Consider the following 25,459-nt stretch of genomic DNA (forward strand, 5'->3'; position numbering starts at 1 on the left):
AAAACTGCCCATCATTTGGGGAGAGCAGATAAAGCTAATGCAGGCATGTGCTTACACCTCTATCTGCAGGGCAGGACAAATCTCAGGAATCATGTAACCAATGTGTCCCAAACCAGTGTTGGCTCTTATATTTCTTCCATTAGAAACATTTTCCCTTTTTACTCATAAATGTTAATTAGCTACTAGATTTAAATAGCCACTTTGCTTACACTTCAGAATTTTATCTACACATTAAAATATACCATCCATGTCTGAAGACAAGTGTAATGAGAGGAATGTTTCTAATTGGTTCAAATGGTAGCTTTTGGGTTAAATATCTTTTTATTCAAAGTTTAAAGTATTTCAATACAAAGGCATGAGAACAGTTGAAACCAGTGAGCAAAAACATGCAACAACCCACAAACCGTTAAGGAGCGGTATACCGTATCCATGAAAAACAGATTTAACATGTGAAAAAGTAGAATAGGTTACAAACTTCACTGTGTACAACAAGCAGTAGTAAGCCAAGAGTGGTATTGGAAAGGGAAAAAAGAAAAAAAACACACAAACTGCTTTTTCAGCTCTAAGAGAAACATATTCAGAGCCCAAGTAAGACTGGGGGACCCATATGCAAGACCCCCTGCACAAGGGTCTTAGAGTGAAAAGTCAACAGTCTCAAACTAATTAACAAGCCAGAGATCTGATGTTTGATAGTGTTGTGAATTCATGAAGAAATACATTTAATATTCATGGCAGAGATGAGAGATTTCAGTAGGCCTAGAAAAAAGGTGGATGAACAATAGTTTTGATATTATTGAACTGTGACCTCTTGGAGAACTTGAAAAAGCAAAAGACAAAATCTCACAGGTTTTTCCAAATGTTAAAGGGATTAGCTATCTTTTAAAGTTCTACAAGTCTGTATTGAGAAATGTGTGGCCTGAACAAAAGGGATGTTTGGTCACAAACACCAGAAAAAAATCTTATCTAGCTCCTTGAATGGTCAAAGAAGGCCATGCAAATATATATGGCAAGGTTTGGGCTGTACTTAGGAGTACCTGTGACCAACAGCCATTAAACCTGAATGACCAGAACAAATATCCCATCGTCTCAGAAAGTGAGAGATCAATAAGCCAAGTAGTCAGTATTGTCCTAGCATCTCATGAGACAATGGCAGGAGAGATTCACACGCTAGGATGATAACAGTTATAAAAACCGAGAGTCGAATGACAGGTGCATATATCTGGGGTGTTGTGTCACAATGTTGGAGTAAGATTCATATACCAGTATCATCCATATTTTTCTAAGCCATTCAAATTATATATAGGTCACAACAAGGAGATATTGTGGTTTGGTATCTAGTGATCTGGGGAACTTTGTCATGGAGAGATTATATATGAAAGTGTGATCATAAGTAGAAGTGTTTTAGCAACGAATTAGTATTATGAAAAACATATAATCATGATTATAACTGTATAAGAATTTAACCTATGTTTAGATAAACAAATATTGGATACCCGAATTATACATGTATCCATATAGATAATTGTATGTGATATTGTTTGATATAATATAACCTGCGTCCTTTATAAATGGACTAAAGATTAACAGATATACATTGATATACATATATATCACCATTTTATGCAAGTGATTATTCAAAATTATGTTAAGCGTATTTTATATTATACTACCATTCCTGAACACTCGAGATATATTCGTTAGAACATATATAAACATCGAACGCATATTATAGAAATAAAAATATTAGCTTAAAGAGATAAAACACCAAACACATGTGAGACACCTGGTGGTTGAAGGTGCTATTACATTAAAATCACGAGACTACTGGGAAAGGTGATCATTAAGTTTGCCTGCCAATAGGAAAGGGACACATACCCTCTGGGCAGAACTTAGGATAATTTTATGATCTTTTTGTTTAAGAGGATATTTAAGAAACTAGAAAGATGGCCATAAGGAGAAAGAAAAGAAGAGCTCGGAGGAGAGCTGGGGGGAGAGAGTCAGGGGGAAGCTTAGGGACCCCCCCCTGAGAAGGGACACTGGAAGACATGCCTGAATACACATTTTTACATTCATGAAGATCCCTGCTCCTTGGAACTCGGAGGTCACACAAAGTAATTCCTCTGTAAGAGAATCCATGTTGAAAGCCACGGCAGCCATCTTAAAGCGGGAGTCAGCCGGGACTCCGCGTTTTTTTTTTTTTTTTTAAAGCCAGCAGCTACAAATACTGCAGCTGCTGACTTTTAAAATAGTGACACTTACCTGTCCAGCGCGCCCGCGATGTCGGCACCCGAAGCCGATCTGTAGATCGTTTCTCGGGTGCTGCCGCCGCCATCTTGGGTATGGGAATCAGGAAATGGAGCCTTTCGGCTTCATTTCCCGGTTCCCTACTGCGCATGCGCGAGCCGCGCTGCGCAATAAGGACGGTCCCCGCTGCCTCTGGGATCTGTGTGTTTTCCCAGCAGGCAGCGGGGCACTTGCGGAAAGGGGCGGGCACTTGCGGAAAGGGGCGTAATATACGCCCCTTTCCGCAGAGAGCTATCCCGGAAGTGGGTGCAGATACCTGTACTGTACAGGTATCTGCACCCCCCTCCCCCCTGAAAGGTGCCAATTGTGGCGCCGGAGGGGGGGAGGGTTCCGATGAGCGGAAGGTCCACTTTAGGGTGGACCTCCGCTTTAAAATTCCTGGTAACCAACAATCCACACTAGTAGCCAATCGGAATGGGTAAATATACCACATTGATAAGTATATGTTTATCATCTATTCTATGTTCTCTTAAATATTGATTTTTTTGAATATTCTATTATTTAAATATTTCTCCCGAATCAATAACCGCCTTTTAGATTTTTCTCTAAATTAAATTTTTCATTATAAATTTCTTTTTGCATAGATGCCAATTTTATTGACAAACAAATGTCTAATTTATTTCACATTGTTAACCACTTACTTACCTGCAGTATAGTAACGGTTGGACGTGTGAAATACAGACATTCTGTTTAATTGTCAATTATCAAAAGGTTATTGATTGTACCGAGAAGTGATAATGGCGATAATTGTGTCGAAGGTACTACTACGCCCAGTTTGAGGGTGTTTCCAGTAATTGTCAAAATGATCAAGTAACGCAATCTGTATTTTAATATTTCATGTAAATATTTGTCTTTTGTCGACCAATAAATGTAACTATTTTGTATGATCACTCGTCTCCGTGAATACGTTTCACATGTATAGACTGTGTCATATAGATTGATTCTGTATCTTAAAAATATCTTCGTTAAAAATTACTTAATATTGTGCGGGAAAATGTCCTTAAAAAGCACAACAATAGGTGCCAAGAGCCAAAAGGCGATTGCTCCCACTGAGAAGCTCCTGGGCTGGAAGCCCTGGGGACTTACACTAGGCGTAAAACGTGTTCTACCTATGAAAGTTGATTTTGGGAAAAGTGGACTTCCTAGCCATGAGCGTTGCAGGAATCACAGACTGAAATGTCCCTCGCCCTTAGAACCTGTCCTTAAACATCCATGCGGTTAAACCAGTGACCAAGAAGCAGGACGACAGCCAGTGGTGACTGTCAATCACTACTCTCTCCTCTGCCCTTCTAGTGATCACTGGAGCACCAGGCTGTGGGAGGGGCAGGAGCGGTAGGCTCCCAGCTGTGCGCCAATGCCTGAGCCAGCTGCCAGTCACTAATCTGGGTGGATCCTGATTTTTTTTTTGTTGGGATTGTCAGGATCCTCTCAGAGAGTGAAATGGGTTTGTGACATCAACACACAGTTCACTTCAGCCCACTGTCGGCTGACTCTGGGTCACTGGAGAGCAAAAGTAAGTGCATTATTGTGACCCATATGAGAAGTATGGCTAAACCAGCTTTAATCACACTTTTCTTTTAAAACAGCAGAGTTAAAGAAATTACATTCACCTTTTTTGGAAACTAGCAAAAAAATAAATAATAATAAAAAATAAATAAAACGGAGGCATGATAGTAGTAGGAGGGGTTATACTGTCAACTGGCCTACAGTTTCTTTGCCAGTGTCCAATCCTCCTATAGGCAGCTCCATAACCCAAAGGTGTAGGACTTTCTGTGCCTCAAAGGACAAGAAGAAAAATGTTTTTTCTTTTTTTGTATTAAGGGAAACCCATCTACAAGAAATATATGCTGAAAATGCTAGTTGTCAATCTATGACTTACTTTAAGACAGACTCAGAACAAGAATTCATCAAGCAAGGACAAGTTCTGATACGAATCCTTCCACTGCAGTGACTAGGCGATTGCTGAAGCCACACACTGATGGCAACACAACCAAAATTTTCAGATATGGCATTTCACATATTTCGCTTAGCACAGGATCCCTTTAAAGTCTGCATTTGACATTAAATATAAATAAAAGCAAGACTGTCTTGCCAAATGAGACACTACAGTACAACCAAAGGATTAGCAACTACTTTCCACCCACCATGCAAGTGCAGTGTCAAACTCATTGGTAAATCTTGCCCGTTTTCTCGCTGCTTGTTAATCTAGATAACTACTAACATTTTTCATACTGAACAAAAGTACACGTCACACAATTAGTAGCTTACTAGCTTTCTTAGTCGACAAGGATCCATCTCTACTGATGACGACATCTGAGCTCTTCATCATCAGTATGCTCTGTTCAGACAAGATGCTTCCCAGAAGATCTGGCACAGGTTCAGCCACTGCCACCGAGCCAAGAGCCAGCGGTGCCACGCTGCCTCTGCAAAACGTAAATGAGATAAAAAAAAAACAAAAAAAAAAAAACAGATGTCTCATTAGTTTACATACATTGTGATAACACTGAACAGGCTTCTTTAAAAGAGTAGCTCAAAATATACTAGGCTGCTGTACCAGTCAAAATGTGGCAAGAGCATGCGCACTAAAATGATGCCCAATTCACACAAAAGGTAGTAGATGTGCTAGTTCATTAAAATTTTTAGGAATTAACCGATTGCCGACCAGCCACCATCATTATACTGTGGCAGGTCGGAACGGTCCCGCGAGCCGACGTAGCAATAAGTCGGCTTGCGGGATCGGGATAGCAGGCGCACACGTGCCTGCTGCACTGCGGGGGTGTCGATGCTCGTGGGCACAAGAGACAGAACAGGGACGTGTGTGTGTGTGTGTAAACACACAAATCCCTGTTCCGTGAGGAGTGACAGATTGCGAGTTCCTAATAGCTAAGAACCACGATTTGTCATTTCCTCTAGGCCATTCCCCTCCTCCTACAGTTAGAAACACACAGGGAACACAGTTAACCCCTTCCCTGCCAGTGAAATTTTACAGTAATCAGTGCATTTTTTATAGCACTGATCGCTGTATGAATGCCAATGGTCCCAAAAAATGTGTCAAATGTGTCCGCCATAATGTCGCAGTCCTGATAAAAAAAAAAAAAAAAAAAAATCACAGATCGCTGCCATTACTAGTAAAAAAATAAAATAAAAGCTGCTATAAATCTATCCCTTATTTTGTAGAAGCTATAACTTTTGCACAAACCAATCAATGTACGCTTATTGCAATTTTTTTTTTACTAAAAATATGAAGAATATATATGAGCCTAAACTGAGAAAAAAAATTAGCTTTTTTTTTTATAAAAAGGGGATATTTATTAAAGAAAAAAGTACAAAATATTGTGTTTTTTTCAAAATTGGCGCTCTGTTTATAGCGCAAAAAAAAAAAAAAAAAAAAAACACACAGAGGCGATTAAATACCACCCAAAGAAAACTATTTGTGGAAAAAAAGGACGTCAATATGGTTTGTGTACAACGTCGCACCACATGCAACTGTCAGTTAAAGTGACGCCGCGCCGAATCGCAAAAATGGCCCGGACATTCAGCAACCAAATCCCGGGGCTGAAGTGGTTAAAGAGGAGTTCCAGCCGTTTCGGTGTTTATTGAAAGTCAGCACCTACAAAAAGTGTAGATGCCGACTATTAATAAACACACTCACCTGTCCAATGGTCCAGCGATGCGGCCGTCCAAAGCCTAGGATCTCTCCCTTTCCTCGGCATCCCTAGTGTGGGCACCCAGCTATGACAGCTTGCAACTTCACAGCTGGGTGTGCACGGTGCATGCGCAAGTTGAACTGCACGTCCTGAATGGCCGGGCAATCTTCTGGGACCTGTGACGTGTCCCAGAAGACTGCAGGAAGGGAGGGGGATATGGAAGCTCAGGTGCCACGGCGCACCGAACAGAAGTGGGAGCAGGGTACCCCTCAAGCCTCAAGTCTGAGTGTGATGCTACAAGCTTAGCACACCTATTGTCGGGCAGTTTCTCCCATTCTTCTTTGCAGGACCTCTCAAGCTCCATCAGGTTGGATGGGGAACGTCAGTGCACAGCAATTTTCAGATCTCTCCAGAGATGTTAAATCAGGTTCAAGCCTGAGCTCTGGAGCAGGTTTTCATTAAGGATGTCTCTGTACATTGCTGTGTTCATATTTCCCTTGATCAGGACCACCCTCCCAGTTCCTGCTGCTGAAAAACCTCCCCACAACATGATGCTGCCACCACCATGCTTCACTGTAGGGATTGTATTGGCCAGGTGATGAGCAGTGCCTGGTTTCCTCCAGACATGACGCTTGCCATTCAGGTCAAAGAGTTTGTTTCATCGGACCAGAGAATTTTGTTTCTCATGGTCTGAGTCCTTTGGGTGCCTTTTTGGAAAACTGCAGGTGGGCTGTCATGAGCCTTTTACTGAGTGGCGGCTTTCGTCTGGCCACTCTGCCATACAGACTTGATTGTGGAGAGAGGAGAACCTTCTAGAGGAAAGACCATCTCTGCAGCACTCCACCAGAGAAACGCTGGAGCTCTGTCAGAATGACCATCGGGTTCTGTCACCTCCCTAAGGCCCTTCTCCCCCATTTGCTCAGTTTTGGCTGGACGGCCTGCTCTAGGAAGAGTCTTGGTGGTTCCAAACTTCTTTTAAAGGATGATGATGGAGGCCACTGTGCTCATTGGGATCTTCAATGCTGCAGACATGTTTCTGTACCCTTCCTCAGATCTCTGCCTCCATAAAATCCCATCTCGGTGGTCTACAAAACAATTCCTTGGACGTCATGGCTTGGATTGTGCTTTGAAATGCACGGTTAACTGTGGGAGCTTATATAAAACAGGTGTGTACCTTTCCAAATCATGTCCAATCAACTAAATTTACCACAGGTGGACTCCAATCAAGAAACCTCTCAAGGATGATCAGTGAACCTGAGCTCAAATTTTGAGCATCATGGCAAAGGCTGTAAATACTTATGTAAATGTGATTTTTAAAATTTTTTGTTTTTAATAAATTTGCAAAGATTTTAAACAAACGTCTTTCATGTTGTCATCATGGGGTATAGTTTGCAAAATTTTTGAGGAAAATAAATGTAATCCATTTTGAAATAAGGCTGCAACATAACAAAATGTGGAAAAAGTGAAGCGATGTGAATACTTTCCCGATACACTGTATTTGTTTAGATCTGTCTTACCTTGACACCCCCACAGAGATTGGTCTTGCAACAGGTTGATGGGACCTCAAGGCAGAACGAGACAGAACTCTTCTCTTAGCAGTCAGTGGAGATGGACTACTGGCATTATCTTCATTACTGTAAAAAATGCACAACCATCAGACGAAAATATAAACCTACTTTTGGAAGTAAATCAAGCTTTTATAACAAAATTAAAATAAGCATAAAAGACAACCCACAATATTTTTTACTCCTGCAGTTACCAGGCTTACTATAAGGCTATTTTTTCCAATTCAATATTATAACGGAGTACCAGTCTACAGTGTATTTATGAGCTTTATTGCAGAAAGCAGACTGTAAAGTGTTTACCTGTCAAAGGGATCTAGGTCATATGCGTTTCCAAATACAGACAGTGTGGCAGCGCCAATGTCACTTCTCATGGAGCCCAGTGTGTGCTCTGATGCCCTCTGTATACGAGGTAATGTAGTCCCTCGGGCAGGATTGCACAGACCCAAGGATTTAGCTATGCGCCTATGAGAAGTGGGAACTTTTCTATTCTGTAAAGAGAAGGAAAAAAAACAAACATTACGGGTGATCAGCATGCAAAAATAATTTTGTGAAGCTCCTTAGAGGCTAAATTTAATTGAGTGCAATACATTTTCTGCTATGTAACTTAAAGGGAATGTATAGAAGTCTTTCAGTAAGCATATACAGTATTTTGATCATTTTATGGTTTTAGATTAATAAACCATAATATTTTTCCATAAGTTTATGATTGTGAAATATAGCAAATTGCAGCTTATCCACTAGAATGAGCAATCGATCATCTCCAAGGTGGTCCAAACAAATTACTTCACTTACACCCCTTTCACACCAGGGCGTTTTGCAGGCGCTATAGCGTTAGAAATAGCGCCTGCAATCCGCCCTAAAGAAGCTGCACCATTGTGTGTAGTGTGAAAGCCCGAGGGCTTTCACACTACAGCGGTGCGCTGGCAGGACGTCAGAAAAAAGTCCTGCCAGCAGCTTCTTTGGAGCGGTGAAGGAGCGGTGCGTTTACCGCTCATCCACTGCTGCTCCCCATTGAAATCAATGGGGCAGCGCTGTAATACCGCCGGCAAAACGCCGCTATTGCGGTATATTGCCAGCGGTTTTAACCCTTTCGCAGCCGCTAGTAGGGGGGTAAAAGCGACCCGCTAGCGGCCGAAATGCACCGCAAATCCGGCGGGAAAACAACGCTAAAATGGCGGCGTTTTACCGCCGACGCAATGGGCGGTGTGCTGTGAAAGGGGTCTAACAGATGCAAGAAAGGCTGAGCACTAAGCCATTCACAGAAATTTCCAAAAAAAATAAAAAAAAATAAAACACCCCACCACCATGTTCCCCAATAAAAAAAATTTTTTTTTAATAGGCAGCATGAAGAACGCAGTGTTCAACAGTGGTATCCTCTGCCCCTGCCCCCCCCTCCCCCCTTAACAATAATGTCCTCTGACCCCTTTCCCACGTAGTGTCCCGTTTCCTCCGAAAGTAGCACCCTCCCTTAGTAGTGTCCTCTCTCCCACTGCCCAATTCTGTCCCCGGAAAGCAGTGTTGTCAGGGCACAATGTCCTCTGACAACAACCCGCCCCGCATCATCAGTGTCCTCTGCCCAACCAATAGCATAGTAGATCATAATGGACGAAGTGCTAACCCGGGACACAGCAATAGGCTTTAAAAGGGGAGTTCCACCGTCACCCCAATTCATTTTTTCAAAATTTATACTGTTCACCAACGTGTTGTGCTGCATTAAATCAGACTGTTTTCCATCACTCAGGAGAAAGACTGGGGACATGTTACATGAGATTGCTACAGATCACTGCCATTAATGTCCATTTTACAAATCAATGCTCCCATTCCCACTACGGGGATTACTACAAAGGGCCGAAAAGTATCACATTTGGCCCCCTCAGGCCACAGACTGGGCTCCAAGATAATAGACACTTACAGTTCTCCTCCATCCTTTTCGTTTCTTGGCCCGCCGCTTCCGCCTTTTACCCACGCCACGACTTCCTTTAGACACTTTGGACTGGCCCTTTTTTCCTGGGGGGAGGGGAAGGAAAGGAGAGAAGGTTTACATCTACTTCCACAGACACTGTGGTGTGTGTGGGAGGGCTTGCATTAACAGTATCAAATGTATACAAGTATTCTTTATACTTTTTGCTAAGAGAGTAATAAAAGAAAATACATAAAGAGATTGGTGTACATTTGTACCATCTTTAACTTTGAGAGAGAAAGTCACACATAGGCATAAATATAGTGTCTGATCAGGTGCCATCTTTTATTTCCTACTCTGAACTAGAAAAAAAGGTCAGATGTAATGTAGCCAGGTGTTGGGGAACACACACTAATATTTATGGATGATGAACCTTAATGTCCTGATTAGATCTATGTTTCGTTTCCTTCTCGGACACTCACCGACTCTCCTTCTTCTGGTAGATGCAGGACGAGGGGTAAGATTACGTGTGTACACAGCACTGTTCAGTCCAGCCACAACTGCTTCAATGGTTTCATCGAGGAGAGATGACAACAAATATCTGGGGACATTCTGTGAACAAAATAAAGAGGCTTTAGTATATAGAGAATAGAATGATCCATTTATGTCATCTCTCGCTTCCTTCTGGATTCTCCATAAGCAAATACAGAGGGCTAAGCAAATTAACTGATACAAAGCATATACTAATCAACCATGACTTAATGACCACCCACATAATTTTGAGTAGATCCCCTTTTGCCACCAAAACAGCCCTGACCAATGGAGGCATGGACACCACTAAACATCTGAAGGTATGCTGGGATATCTGGCACCAAGCAATCAGTGCCAGATTCTTTATATCCTGTAGGCTGCGAGGTGGGGCATCCATCAGACATGTTTTTCCAACACAATTGAACTACCGTATATACTCGAGTATAGGCCGACCCGAATATAAGCCGAGGCCCCAATTTACCCCCCAAAAAAACTGGCAAACTTATTGACTCGTGTATAAGCCGAGGGTGAGACATGCCTGTCCATCCCTGTGTGTGTGTCCGTCCATCCCTGTGTGTCCGTCCATCCCTGTGTGTCCGTCCATCCCTGTGTGTCCGTCCATCCATCCATCCATCCCTGTGTGTGTGTGTCTCCATCCATCCATCCATCCATCCCTGTGTGTGTGTGTCTCCATCCATCCATCCATCCATCCCTGTGTGTGTGTGTCTCCATCCATCCATCCATCCCTGTGTGTGTGTGTATCCATCCATCCCTGTGTGTGTGTGTGTGTGTCTCCATCCATCCATCCATCCGTGTGTGTGTGTCTCCATCCGTGTGTGTGTGTGTGTGTGTGTGTGTGTGTGTGTGTGTGTGTGTGTGTGTGTGTGTGTGTGTGTGTGTGTGTGTGTGTGTGTGTGTGTGTGTGTGTGTGTGTGTGTGTGTCCAGCCTACCTGTGTCCCGAGCCTTCGTCCCCTCCCGAGCCTTCGTCCCGTCCCGTCCCGTGCCGTGCCGTGCCTTGCCTCCGTCCCGTGCCCTCTTCGTCGGCGGCCATTGTAAAATTCAAAAGCCGCGCCTCCTCCTTCGCCTGTGATAGGCGGAACACTGAATTTCCCAGCAGCCTGTGTTCCGCCTATCACGGACGTCGTATCATCCTCGTCCGTAGTACGAGGATGAGACGACGCCCGTGATAGGCGGAACACAGGCTGCTGGGAAATTCAGTGTTCCGCCTATCACAGGCGAAGGCGGAGCCGGAGGCGCGGCTTTTGAATCATAGAATGGCCGCTGTCTGTCTGCTCGACACGCTGATCGAGCGGGCAGACAGCGATGACTCGAGTATAAGCCGAGGGGGGCACTTTCAGCCTCAAAAAAGAGGCTGAAAATCTCGGCTTATACTCGAGTATATACGGTAGCTTAATTTAAAGCCGATTGCCTACCATGTACAGCTGCACCAGATTGTGCTCTCTTCCAGTTTTGGAAAATTAACCCCAAATTGTTAAAGGCCAGCTTTTACAGGGATTTTACATTTTTAAAACCTAATGAGGTTTCTTATGTCATGTTTAATTTCTTACATGAAATAACCTTAATGGATTCCCAGTGAGCTACTTCCAAAATGCTGCATCGGAACAAGGTTTATGGCAGACACAAATTATGGTGTTGTGCCTCCACCCTTTTCCATCTGCTGTGCCATTCACAAAGCACCACAGGTGTCATCATTGTGCTATGCTTTGTGAGGGAGATGGCAGCAGCACAGCACCACAGCACCAGAACTATATGCATAAACCTTGTTCCGATGCAGCGGACAGAAGTACGGCTCCTTCTACACTTTTTGGTATTAATAAAGGACACCAAAATAACATTTTGGTAAGGCGGAGGAACCATTACACACAGCAATAAGTCCATAATATATAAGTGGATCAACATACCAAACATAACACTGGCAAAAAAGGAGAGAGGGCCAAGGTCCCAAAGAAAGTAGGTATAAAGTGATGCCAGACAGTATATGGTCTTTCTTTGGGACCTTGGCCCCTCATTTTTGGCATTAGCTCACTAGGGCTCAGTAAAACAGTTAAAAAAAATTAAAAAAAATACCAAGGGAATAAAACAAGGCATAACCTTGTTGACAGGTTTTTCAAAAATAAAAATGCAGTGGTGGAAGTTGGGCCTTAAAATTAAACTTCAAATCATAACCATGGAATGGGTAAAGGAGTCAATGAATGGCCAACTGGCATCAATTATGTGCATCTTACAAAAAATAGGGTCATAGTCTGGTTGAAACACACAAACAAACAAGTCCATCCAGTTCAACCAATAGAAGGGAAAAAATTTTTTTAAATGAAACAATCCTATACCCACAGTTGACTCAGAGGGCAAAAACCCCAAGTAATGAAGGATACAATTTGTTCTAGCAGGGGAACAAATCCCTTCCTAATCCCCCAAGAGGCACCTGGATCAACATCACAACATATGGGGGTTCATTTACCAAAACTGGAGAGTGAAAAATCTGGTGAAGCTCTGCATAGAAACCATGTTTTTTGTCAAATTTTAATTGAATAAGCCTTAAGTTAGAGACGAATTGGCTACCAGGCAACGCTGCACCAGATTTTGCACTCTCGACCCCATGGCTTTGTTTTTTTTTTGATTAGGAGTCAATATGAAACAAACAAACACAGTGATAGTACTATTACCTGTGTGCTGCGTGCTGTTGTGCGGATCCTGTTGACACTGGCCCTCACCCTCTCACTCTGCCTGGTACGTGCAATGGCTCGAGTCCTTACAATATTGGTCCTGAGCCGGCTTGTGGTGGGAATCACATCGGCAAGCAAGCTGGTCACCTCCTCTTCACTCACTTGCTCTGCCACAACAAATGGGTACAACGTTGACTTATTAAATGGGGCTGAGAGAGGCATCAAACTATCATCCTATTCCCCACCTCTTCCCGAAATGTAAATGGTACGTCAAGCTCACTTTTATTAATTTTTTGGGAGACACATGGGTAAACATCCAAATCCCTGCATTTTTTTACTGCAATCTAGTGTCCTGCTAGTCTGTCTGCATTACTGTTGGAGATCATCTCCTATTTCCTTTTTAGTAAAACCAATTTCTACATAACATGTAAGTGAAGAAAAATCTCTAATGGGGACCTGGAAAACAGCGAACACCCAACTCTTCCCTACTCTATCCAATCCTAAAATCTCTAGCAGTTGGAGACCCCCAGTGTTTGTCACAGGGAGATAGATTACTACTCTATAGAAGAAAACGTGATGAATGTATTGTGTGCACCAAACTCTATTCTATGTATGGACAAGGGTGAATCCTGACACATGCTGGGTATGGAGAGGAGAAGCAGTTTTCAGAAAAATTGAGCAAAAGTTCCAGAATATTTAATACCTTGCAAGCATGGCTCTACAAACTAAACAGTTGAATGTCTCCACAAACTGAAAAAGGAATAGATCAATGCTGGCAGACTCTGTTGCAGCCAATTAACTCAGGGTGGGAAAACAGCAACTGAAAAAGATTTCCTAACCTAACCAACTGATGTTACCCCAAACAGCTGTCAGCACCAGGCATCCGTCTGCCATCATAGATACAAGATGGCCATCTTTCTATGGCTGCTCAAGGCATCTGTTCCAAATACAAATCTATGCCACGACAGACTACTATTTTTGGTGGTGCAGCAATACCAAAACGTACCTTCACCTGGCCGGTTAATAGGAGCACACTCTGGGCAAAACCATTCATCGACTGGAATAGCATTGAGAGGCGGGGTCAGGCATTCCATGTGATACCTAAGGAAGGTTAACATTTTCCCTAAATTAACTTTAGGAATAGCAGTAATGAAATCACAAAATCTGAGAATTAAACATCAATCATTCTGTACACAACCCTCCAGTGTTACTATGGTTACAGGGAAGAGGTTTTAATTCTATGGCCGCTTTAGAAAATCATATCAGGGTGTAGAAAGGAAAGGACACTTGTAATTTATAAAATGGCTTGTGTAAAAGTATATGCAAAACAAGAACAACGAACTTCTTATTTTCTAACACTTGGTATATGTTAAATACACCACTGAAAGCATGTTTTATATCTGTTCGAGAAGTGCATAAAATAATGTTACGCTTTAAGGCCCTCCCCTGCTCCCAAGTAATTAAACTTTTTTTGGGGGTGGGGGTTGGTTGACAGGTACCCGTTTAGCCCACAGCCAAGATGCAGGTGATCAAAAGACAAGTGGAGAAAGGGGCTCGGATGAGCACAGCGCTGGACCCCGGTACCGGTAAGTGTGTGTATTAAAAAGTCAGCAGTTACAGTATTTGTAGCTTCTGACTTAATATTTACAGAAAATGAGAGAAGAAGAAGAAGAAGAAGAAGAAGAAAGAAGAAGAAGAAGAAGAAGAAGAAGAAGAAGAAGAAGAAGAAGAAGAAGAAGAAGAAGAAGAAGAAGAAGAAGAAGAAGAAGAAGAAGAAGAAGAAGAAGAAGAAGAAGAAGAAGAAGAAGAAAGAAGAAGAAGAAGAAGAAGAAGAAGAAGAAGAAGAAGAAGAAGAAGAAGAAGAAGAAGAAGAAGAAGAAGAAGAAGAAGAAGAAGAAGAAGAAGAAGAAGAAGAAGAAGAAGAAGAAGAAGAAGAAGAAGAAGAAGAAGAAGAAGAAGAAGAAGAAGAAGAAGAAGAAGAAGAAGAAGAAGAAGAAGAAGAAGAAGAAGAAGAAGAAGAAGAAGAAGAAGAAGAAGAAGAAGAAGAAGAAGAAGAAGAAGAAGAAGAAGAAGAAGAAGAAGAAGAAGAAGAAGAAGAAGAAGAAGAAGAAGAAGAAGAAGAAGAAGAAGAAGAAGAAGAAGAAGAAGAAGAAGAAGAAGAAGAAGAAGAAGAAGAAGAAGAAAGAAGAAGAAGAAGAAGAAGAAGAAGAAGAAGAAGAAGAAGAAGAAGAAGAAGAAGAAGAAGAAGAAGAAGAAGAAGAAGAAGAAGAAGAAGAAGAAGAAGAAGAAGAAGAAGAAGAAGAAGAAGAAGAAGAAGAAGAAGAAGAAGAAGAAGAAGAAGAAGAAGAAGATTAACCACTTGAGGACCTTCGGTATAGGAGGTGAGCCCAAAATAAAAAAAGGTGGACCTCTAAACCACTGGTTTTAAATGTCAGAGGGAGCCCATAGAAGAGAATCTATGAATTATCAACCTTGTTTAATCACCATCATTCAGATATTGCTTTTTTTTTTTTTTTAGCCGGCAATTCCCTACACCATAAGAACGATAATAGTGGCTGTTCCGCTGCTTGATCGTTCTTACGGGAGCGAGAGGGGGGGGAGGCGAGAGGGGGCACAGGGGGGGTGCGCCCCCCCCGATGCTTCTACTCTCTGTGACCCCGACTCACCACCAAGATTGGCGAGTCGGAGACGAGATCCGCCGCCCCCCGATTTTGATCATAGAGATTTCCAGCTGATCAGATGGTCGGCGGAGTCTCTATGATTGTCGCGCGGTGTTATGCATCTACATTCAAAAAAATTACGCCGCTTCAGCTGGGAAGTGATTTTTTTTTTCAGGCTTTCCAGGCTAGTGGTGAATGTGAAGTCTTATTGACCGCATATCTCTCTATAAAGAGGACCTGTCATGTCATTCTTATATCAAGGGATGTTTACATTCCTTGTAATAGGAATAAAAGTGATCAAATTTTTATTTATTTATTTTTCAAAAATAATGCGTCAAATTTTATTTTTTATTTTTTAAAGCGCCCCCCTGTCCCTGTGTGCTCGCACGCAGAAGCAAACGCATACGCAAGTCCCGCCCACATATGAAAATGGTGCTCATACCATACATGTGAGGTAACGACGCGAAAGCTTGAGAGAAAGCAATAATTTTATCCCTAGACCTCTTCCACGAGCGCGTGCAATTTTGAAGCGCGACATGTTGGGTATCTATTTACTCAGCATAACTGCATCTTTCACAATATGCAAAAACATTGGGCTAACTTTACGGTTTTTCTTTTGTTTGTTTTTTTTAAAGCACAAAACTGTTTCTTCCCCCCCCCCCCCCAAAAAAAAACTTGTTTGAAAAATTGCTGCGCAAATACTGTGCGAGATAAAAAGTTCCAACAACCGCCATTGTATTCTCTAGGGTCTTTGCTAAAAAAAAAAAAAACAATCTTTGGGGGTTCTATGTAAATTTCTAGCAAAAAAAAAAAAAATTATGATTTTTTACATGTAGGAGAGAAATGTCAGAATTGGCCTCGGTGGCAAGTGGTTAACATTCTGCTTTACCCCCACTTCATGACCAGGCCATTTTTTTTTTTTGGGTGGTATTTTATCACCTCTGCATTTTTTGTGCTATATACAAAAAAGACTGACAATTTTGAAAAAGAAAAAAAATATATAGTTTTTTCTTTCTGCTAAAAAAAAAAAAAAATTGCCATAAAAATAAAAAAAAAAAGAATGTAAAAAAAATAAATCTAAAATGTCTTCAATTTAGACCAATATGTATTCCGCTACATATTTCTGGTAAAAAATAAGTGACATTAGTGACACCAATACAATGATCAACAATATACACGGTTACTGTACTAATGACACTGGCAGGGAAGGAGTTAGCAACAGGGGCGATCAAAGGGTTAAATGTATTCCCTGGGAGTGATCAACTGTGGGGGATGTGCTTTGACTGGGGGAATGTAAAGATCAGTGTTTCTGCTTACCGGGAACACAGGATCAGCACAATCGCCTTTCACAGAACGGCGGTCTGCCTTTCTCCCGAATGATCAGCGGGTCCAATCACAGTGGGAGCAGGTCGTCAGGGGCATGCCCCAGATTCAGAAGTGTCAAATCATGTACTAGGGTACGTGATCTGGCACAGAGCGCCCCCCCCCCCGCCCCAGTATATCTGTGCTGGGCAGTCACCAAGTGGATAAAAAAAAAGAAGTTCACCTTTCATAACAGGTTACACCCATATTCAGGGTGTAACCTGTTATGAAAGGACCTTCCCCCAGCTTTGATAGATTCTCTCTCTCCCCCTCCCCACCCCCGCTAGCTGTCAAAGATTAAAAAATACCTGTCCACTGTGAATGGAAAAGTCCTTAGCAGCTGTCAGCTTGTAGTTCTCAATTAACTACCATGGTGCTGTGAGCGCTATGGTAGTTCATTGATTCTGCCTGTAATGGCTTGTCCGTATGAGGTACAAGCAAACCGATACACTGACAGATCTGCAGGAGTGCTGCATGGTACAACAGACAGGCTACCAAAACAAAAAATAATAAAATGCACATATTTTATTTATTTACCTGCAAAAGAATGCGTATTATTTTTTTGTAAAAGGGTGAACTTTTTCTTTGAATGGGCTGCCACAGTGATAGTGTCAATATAAACAAAATAACACAAATCTATATACCGTATATACTCGAGTATAAGCCGAGATTTTCAGCCTCTTTTTTGAGGCTGAAAGTGCCCCCCTCGGCTTATACTCGAGTCATCGCTGTCTGCCTGCTCGATCAGCGTGTCGAGCAGACAGACAGCGGCCATTCTATAATTCAAAAGCCGCGCCTCCGGCTCCGCCTTCACCTGTGATAGGCGGAACACTGAATTTCCCAGCAGCCTGTGTTCCGCCTATCACCGACATCGTCTCATCCTCGTACTACGGACGAGGATGAGACGATGTCCGTGATAGGCGGAACACAGGCTGCTGGGAAATTGTGTTCCGCCTATCACAGACAGGGAGGCGCGGCATTTGAACAGGGGAATGGGCGCCGACGAAGAGCGGTGATCCTGGGACGGGACGGGACCGGACGGAGGCTCGGCTCGGGATGGGACGGGACCGGACCGGACGGAGGCTCGGGACGGGACCGGACGGAGGCTCGGGACGGGACCGGACGGAGGCTCGGGACGGGACCGGACGGAGGCTCGGGACGGGACGGGACCGGACGGAGGCTCGGGACGGGACGGGACCGGACGGAGGCTCGGGACGGGACGGAGGCTCAGGACACAGGTAGGCTGGACACACAAGGCCACACACACACACACACACACACACACACATGGACACACACACACACAGGGATGGATGGATGGATGGACACACACACAGGGATGGATGGATGGATGGACACACACACAGGGATGGATGGATGGACACACACACACACAGGGATGGATGGATGGACACACACACACACAGGGATGGATGGATGGATGGACACACAGGGATGGATGGATGGATGGATGGACACACACACACAGGGATGGATGGATGGACACACACACACAGGGATGGATGGACACACACACACAGGGATGGATGGACACACACACACAGGGATGGATGGACACACACACACAGGGATGGATGGACACACACACACAGGGATGGATGGACACACACACACACAGGGATGGATGGATGGACACACACACAGGGATGGACAGGCATATCTCACCCTCGGCTTATACACGAGTCAATAGGTTTCCCAGTTTTTTGGGGGTAAATTGGGGGCCTCGGCTTATACTCGGGTCGGCCTATACTCGAGTATATACGGTAGATAAGCAGCCTTTTCTTTAAAAACAAAAAAAACCCACACACAAACTAACCACATCTTGATTGTAGGACGTCCATAGATGTCCTCGGTTTGCAGCGATGATGACAATTTTCAGCTGGTGATTCCCTCTTCAGCAGAAGTGATCAGTTCTGAGGGTGGCGGAAGGGGTTGGGTCACCCTCCCAGCCTTTCCGGGCTCTGGTGTCCAATCATGGGGCCCAGGAGCAATGCAACTGGCAGCGACAGCTGCAAATAACAGAGAGAGGAGCCAACGTTCCTCCCTCTCTGTGACCCCACGGAAAGTGACAAGTATGTAGTCAGTTCCACCTCTGTTTACCTGCTCATTAGCAGCCGATCAGACCGATATGCGTCTGATCAGCTGCATTGGAGTCTACTAGACCCCAGATCTCTCCATAAAGAAGACCTGTCATGGCCCATGCTGTCAAAAGGGACGATATTCATCCTTTGTGATAGCAATAAAGGTGATACAAAAAAAAAAAAAATTTGGATTAAAGAAAATAAATTGAAAGCACCCCGTCCCCCATGCTTACGTGTCAGTGCATACATTACTCCAGCACACATAGGTAAATGGTGGTCGCTACACGTGAGGCATTGTCGTGAACATCAGAGTGAGACCAATAATTCTAGTACCAGACCTCCTGTGTATCTCTAACCTGTAAAGGTGTTTAAAGTGTCGCCTATGGAGAATTTTAAGTACTATAGTTTGCCAACATTCCATGTGCAGACGCAATTTTAAAGTGTGACATGTTGTTAGGCATCTATTTACTCGGAGTGTAACATCTTTTCACAAAGATTTCACAAAACACCTAGGTATTATGTTGTGTTTGTGTGCAATAAAATTCAATACCCACTTTAATACAGGGCACATTTACCTCCCTTCCTAACCAGGACAATTTACGGCTTTCAGCACTGTCACACTTGAATGACAATTGCATGGTCGCAACACTGTAGCCAAACTACATTGTTATAATTTTGTTCACACAAATTAGAGCTTTCTTTTGGAGGCATGTAGTCACCCCTGGGTTTTTTGTTTTGTTTTTGCTAAAAGTTTATCTGTTATAAAATTTTGCACGCTTACTTGCCGACCCGGGCGGATGGAAAAAAAAAAAAAAAACTCCTGAGCGGAAAAAAGAGGGCCCTTGCCTACGGCGTGGCTCCTTACCTTTCCTGGACTGTGGGAGCAACATACTCTTACCCCCAGTAACATTTTTAATACAGTCATCCAGATGGCTACAAACAGCCTCTCTCCCTGGAAGGGCAAATCCGCCAGTGCTTTAGATGCCTGGTCCGCAGACCAGCATTTCAGCCAAATCAGGCACTGTAGCACCACTGCTGATACCGATGCTCTAGACAGCAGGGGGGCCATATCCAGGGCCGCATCACAGACATATTTAAGGCCATGCACCAACTGGTCTGCCAGCTCTACGCAGACCGGGGGAGACTGTTGCTTCTCCAATTCACAGTGCAATAACTTTACCCATTCAGTAAGTGCCTGGGACACCAAGGCCATGGCCAGCACAGATTGTAACGCTGACCCTACTACCATAAACATGGACCGGGCCACTGCCTCGGCACTCCTGTCGGCGGGGTCCTTGAAGGCAGAAGTCCCTTCTACCGGAATCATGGTTACTTTATTTAACCTGGATATCGGGGGGTTCAACGACCGGAGGAGACATCCATTTTTTTGGAGGCTCTCCATAAAAGGGGTAACACACCGCCATTCTTCTTGGGGTTGAAAAGGTCTGCTGCGGACTTCCCCATTCCCTGTTGATGAACTTATCAAAATAAGTCAAATTCTGACACGTCAGAACGGGGGCCGCCAGTCACCATGGGACCCGAGTCTGAATCAGAGCTCTCCCCAGAAGACGGGGGGTTGGTGGCAGGGGGCTTTTTTTTTTACCCCCCTTGCGCCCGCACGCCGCTTCCACCCTGGCAACAAAGGACCTCCAGGACCGCCGACAAACCGTCCATAGGCACCGCATTTTTTGCAGGGGAGCCAGTTGCAATAGCAGGGATGTCTGGGGAAGAATGACACCATGCTGACCCTCACTCGCCTGCCACAACTTAGGGACTTAAGGCAAGGTATACAAATCTCACCCTCCTAGGTGCTCAGACTGAGGAGCCCCTCCGCGGGACTCACCACCCTGCCTGAGTGCTGCGCTGCCGCTCTGCCCTGTTTCAGTCACAAAGTGCTCAGAGTGAAAACCGCGCTGTTCTGAGGTACACAGACCCAGCACTAGAGGTAAAAAGGCGGTGGGGCTACAAGAAAATGGCCGCCGGCCGTCCTTAGCACAAAAATCACCAAGAAAATGGCCAACAACCCATACACTGCATAGACTACAGGAAAATGGCTGCGGTCTCAGCAAAATGGCGGCGGCCTTTCTTGAGGCAAATTTTTACACAGGCACCTCACAGCGAAAAATAAAGGGACAGAAAAGTAAAAACGAAGCCTAACAGACAGCGCAAAGCCTCGCCCGACACCCTGGAACGTCATCCGGAGGCCACGCCTCCTTGTGACATCCCCACCCCATCATGCCCCATCAGTGACATCATAAGGGGGCATTGCCTGGATTTTGGGAGGGGACCCCATGCCAATTTTTTTTGGCGTGGGGGTTCCCCTTAAGATCCATACTAGACTGAAGGGTCTGGTATGCTCTTGGGGGGGAACCCCATGCCAAAAAAAGTGTTCAGTTTTGGCGAGGGTTCCCCTTCAAGATCCTCAGCGCACAAGCTGCACCTCAAGACAGATCATCATGATCTGACTTACGGCGCAACCTCTATTTAAATCAATGGGTTCTCATAGGGAACCATCGATTTTGACATAAAATTAAAAAAACGCTTGAAGAGGCTTAACCCAGCTGTTACCAGCGTCAGACGTTTTTGCTAGGGATACACCGAACCATATCGTCCGAAAATGGCCTTTTCAGCAATTTGCCGAAAGAGAAAAATGGCCAATAATGGAGACAGAAAAATGGCCGGGGCTCTGTCCCCTGCCCCTGGTGCTGCCCATCACCGGTCCTATAGCACAGCAGAGAAAGAAGAATCGCTGCCTGGTTGAGTAGAGCGCCAGGAACATAACTGCTTTCATTTCAATAGCTGTTTGTTCCGACGCACGCCGTCATATACAGCCCCTCCCCCTTGTCCGGGGAACTTTCATAGATAGATCACTCGTCCCAGGATTGGACGGATGATCTGTCTATCCAAGTGCTCGGACAAAGAAGAGGGGCTGTGACGGCACGCGGCGGGGAACACACAGCTATTGAAATGAAAGCAGTTATGTACTCGGTGCTCTAATCAACCAGGCGGCGGCAGCTCTCCTCTCTTCCTCCGCCACACAGGCAGGCTGCACGGGGGACAAAGGCAGGCTGCACCTGACGGCACTGGTGAGGCTGCATTGATCTCCTGTACCATGTCCCCAGCCTCTGACAATCTCCTGTATAATTCTATTTTTTTTTTTTAAATAAGTTTCGGTAGCGGTCATTTTCGATATCTGTTTTCGGCCTAGTGTATTTTTCATTTTCGCTATTGGTTTCAGCACCAAAAAACCCATTCGATGCACCCCTAGTTTTTACAGTGCTAACACCGGCCCTGGCTTTGTTTTTACCACTTGAAAATGCCTATGCCACTTACAACTCTCCTAAAAGTCTGTGTGTGCATGGACACAGAGCAACAGAGAGGAGTTTTTAAGCTGCAAAAAAGAATAAAAAAGTCTGACGCTGCTAAAAGCAGCTGTAAAAACGCCCTGTGTGTTTAGACCTCATGCCTAAAGATTAACTTTAGCAGACCATGTAAAAATAGGCTGACACCAAAGTGCTTACCCAGCGTCACAGCCATCACAAAGTAGCAGTCTGTCTTCGCGGTCACTGTGCCCACAAACCTCACAGTTTGTTGGATCATCTTCCTCTTCGGTCAGGTTTTTGTTTTGTATAGAAACCTAAAAAGGGGAAAAAAAAATTTGGTAATATATGCTATAACTTGCACACAATCATTTTTGCTTGATTTGATGTAGATATTGCTCAATACTTTTTAACATGAAACAGTTCGCATCAAATTCTGGGAATACAGTTTCCTGGGCAGTTAAGGAGGTTCTTGCTTTAAAAGGTCATATATAAAAGCGAATGTGATCAATGTCTCTGCTGAATGATGGCTAAAACCAATTGTATTATCAAATGGCATTTAAACGTGTTAAAAATAATGTTTGCTCTGTATATTGCAAAGATTTAATCAGTCTTTTTTCTGCCAGTTCCTACCCACTGATGCTGCTCTAGATTTCATATGAACACGCTCTATGCTCTGTAGATGTAATTGAGAGGAATGTATCCTGTGAGTTAGGTCCCTTTCACACTTGTGCGACCTGAAAGTCAGGTGACTTGAAGCAATTCTTGTGTAATCTTGAGGTCTATGGATCTCAAGTCGCATCAAAGTCGGACCAAAGCAGTGTAGGGACTACTTTGAAGCTGCTGCGACTTGAAGTTGCAGATATAAAAACAGTACTTATTGGAAATCATGGGGTACGACATGTCATGCGACTTTACAGTCCTAGGACAAGTCACACAAGTGTGAAAGGGGCCTTAGTGGCATAGACTGCTTCTAATGCAACAGCCACTTTTCAAAAGATGTGCAAAAAAATGTTTAAAAAGGCCCCTTTCACACTTGCCAAAACTTGAAGCAATGCCTGTTTAATCTTGAGGTCTATGAACCTCAAGTCACAAAGTTGGACCTAAAGAAGTGCAAGGACTGCTTTGAAGTCATGAGATTTTGCAGTCCCAAGTCCCACGACAAGTTGGACAAGCGTGAAAGGGGCCTTACCATGTGTGCAACCCTAGACGCTTGGGAATAGAAATTCATCAAAAAAATAAAATAAAAAAGGCAAACCAAAAAGCAAAACTTCATGCAGCACATGAGATTATATTAGGCCAATACCAATACAAAATCTGGTACTTAAACTAGCTTTAGCTAAAAGGTTTTAAATTTTCATGGAGCAAACTGCATTAAAGGGGTTGTAAAGGTAAATGTTTTTGTACCTTAATGCATTCTATGGGGGGCGGGGCCGCATGATACAGCGACCGGCTATAGCCGCCGGCTGTATCACGGGAGCGCACCCACAGATGCTTCTCACCATGCAAGGGAGCTCGCATGAACGTGAGAAGCACCTGTGGGAGGAAGCAGAGACAGCCGCCGAGGGACCCCAGAAGAGCAGGTTCGGGGGCCACTCTGTGCAAAACGAGCTGCACAGTGGAGGGAAGTATAACATGTAAAAAAAAAATATATATATAGCATATAGCATAACTTGCTTTTTAGATCTACCGTATTTATTGGCATATAAACACGTCCCGGCGTATAAGACGCACCCCAATTTAAGAGGGAAGTTTCAGTAAAATAAATAATAATAATTAAACCACTTTGAAGCAAAATAATGGTCAGTGAGCATCAATGTAGCCCGATCAGTGCCCATCTGCAGCTTCAGTGCAGCCTGATCTGTGCCTACCTGCAGCCTAATCCGTACCCACCCGCAGTCTTGCCATTATATATGCTGCCATCGAGGGGTAGCGCTGCCAAAATAGAGCCGTCCCTTGGACCAGATCCTATGATGGACATAATGCCGGGACACCCATTCTAGGAGCCATCCAGGGGGGCGGCGGGACTGAGCATGACAGCAAGCCGAGCCAAGCAGACAGGAGACCCAGCTATATTTCGGCAGCGCTCTTCCCCTCGATGGCAGCCTTTCCCCAACTTTCCAACTTTTTTTTTTTTTTTACAACTTTCCCCGTTTTAAGGGGGGGAAAGTGCGTGTTATATGCCAATACATACAGTACTTGGATTTCTGCTCTAAAATGATCACCATTATACACTAGCTTCCGTTAAAACCTTTAAAAACTTTTTCCATGAAAAAAATACCTGCAGTAAGGGCCAGTTCACACTGCGGGCGATGCGAGGCGACACGACTCGCCTCGCCGCAGTGTGACAAGTCGCCCCCGTTCTGTACAATGGAACCGTTCTGAGAGGAGCGACTCGAGTCGCTCCGACTCAGAAAAAAGGTTCCTGTACTACTTCTGGGCGACCTCGGGGCGACTTGCATTGACTTCTATACAGAAGTCATCTGCAAGTTGCCGCTGAGGTCGCGGCAGGTCGCGGCGAGGCAAGTCGGTGTCGCCTCGCCTGCAGTGTGAACCGGCCCTTACTGTATTCAGTGGTGCTTTTAATATCCAACGCAATCACTAGTGTAATTCAAACATCAGTTATAGCGTTAAAAATAAATAAAATAACGAGAAAATGCATGTTCAAAAAAATCCTGTGCAGATTTCAAGAATCTGCATTGTTTATAATGATCACATGTACATCTAAACAATTAGGAAAATGTTTTAATTTAAATTTTAACCCTACATGGTAAATCAGATAAAAGGGACTCACCTTTTTTAGGATCTCACCACCATAGTGTGCCCGAATATGAATGCAGGAGAAAGTGATTCTGTCCACAGGGCAAGAATTGGCATTCTGCAGAAAAAACAGTTACAAAATTAGCAGCAGGATTAACAAGGCAACAGAAATGTCCTATATGCAACTGCATCATTTTGGATTGGAAAATCTCACGAATAGGGCCCTCCTAACCCCTTGTGTTGAACTGTACTGTCTCCCACAATTATGTAAAGAGCTGCACAAACTTTGCGTTATATAAATTCTGTAAAACAATGGATAATATATGCAATTCTAATCTCAACTTTACAGAATAATCCTAGTGCTATCATAAGTGTGATTAGAAAAAAAACTCAAATGGGGCAAAAAAAAAAAAATTGGATTTTTTGTCACACTTACCTGTAAAATCCTTTTCGAGTACATCATGGGGCGCAGATTCAGGCTAATATTAATTACCTGCTAGGATGTCTCAGAGCAATAGCCTTGACGGGAGGGAGACACCCTGCCAAACAATAGCCATCAGAACTTATACGACAGACCCGCAGTACACTGCGGCCGAAAGCCAAATCCTCTGCTGCTCGAACAT

The 25,459-nt window shown here is 43.9% G+C and overlaps 1 protein-coding gene across 2 annotated transcripts in view; it reads right to left on the reverse strand.

Annotated features, from left to right (window-relative positions):
- Positions 1 to 25,459, reverse strand: part of PHRF1 (PHD and ring finger domains 1) — a 94,505-nt gene that overhangs the window by 26,698 nt on the left and 42,348 nt on the right. For both annotated transcript variants that reach the window (XM_077458946.1, XM_077458937.1), the window contains exons 5-13: positions 24,871 to 24,954; positions 22,278 to 22,393; positions 13,639 to 13,733; positions 12,633 to 12,799; positions 9,899 to 10,028; positions 9,429 to 9,523; positions 7,817 to 8,004; positions 7,469 to 7,585; positions 4,573 to 4,727 (exon numbers count right to left, since the gene is read on the reverse strand). In XM_077458946.1, the coding sequence (XP_077315072.1) occupies positions 4,573 to 4,727; positions 7,469 to 7,585; positions 7,817 to 8,004; positions 9,429 to 9,523; positions 9,899 to 10,028; positions 12,633 to 12,799; positions 13,639 to 13,733; positions 22,278 to 22,393; positions 24,871 to 24,954 (1,147 nt within the window). The remainder of the gene's footprint in view (positions 1 to 4,572; positions 4,728 to 7,468; positions 7,586 to 7,816; positions 8,005 to 9,428; positions 9,524 to 9,898; positions 10,029 to 12,632; positions 12,800 to 13,638; positions 13,734 to 22,277; positions 22,394 to 24,870; positions 24,955 to 25,459) is intronic.

Source organism: Lithobates pipiens, unplaced genomic scaffold (genome assembly GCF_037356315.1).
Source record: "Lithobates pipiens isolate NorthernLeopardFrog02 unplaced genomic scaffold, aLitPip1_a1.2 Scaffold_10, whole genome shotgun sequence".
In the NCBI taxonomy this organism is placed as follows: Eukaryota; Metazoa; Chordata; class Amphibia; order Anura; family Ranidae; genus Lithobates; species Lithobates pipiens.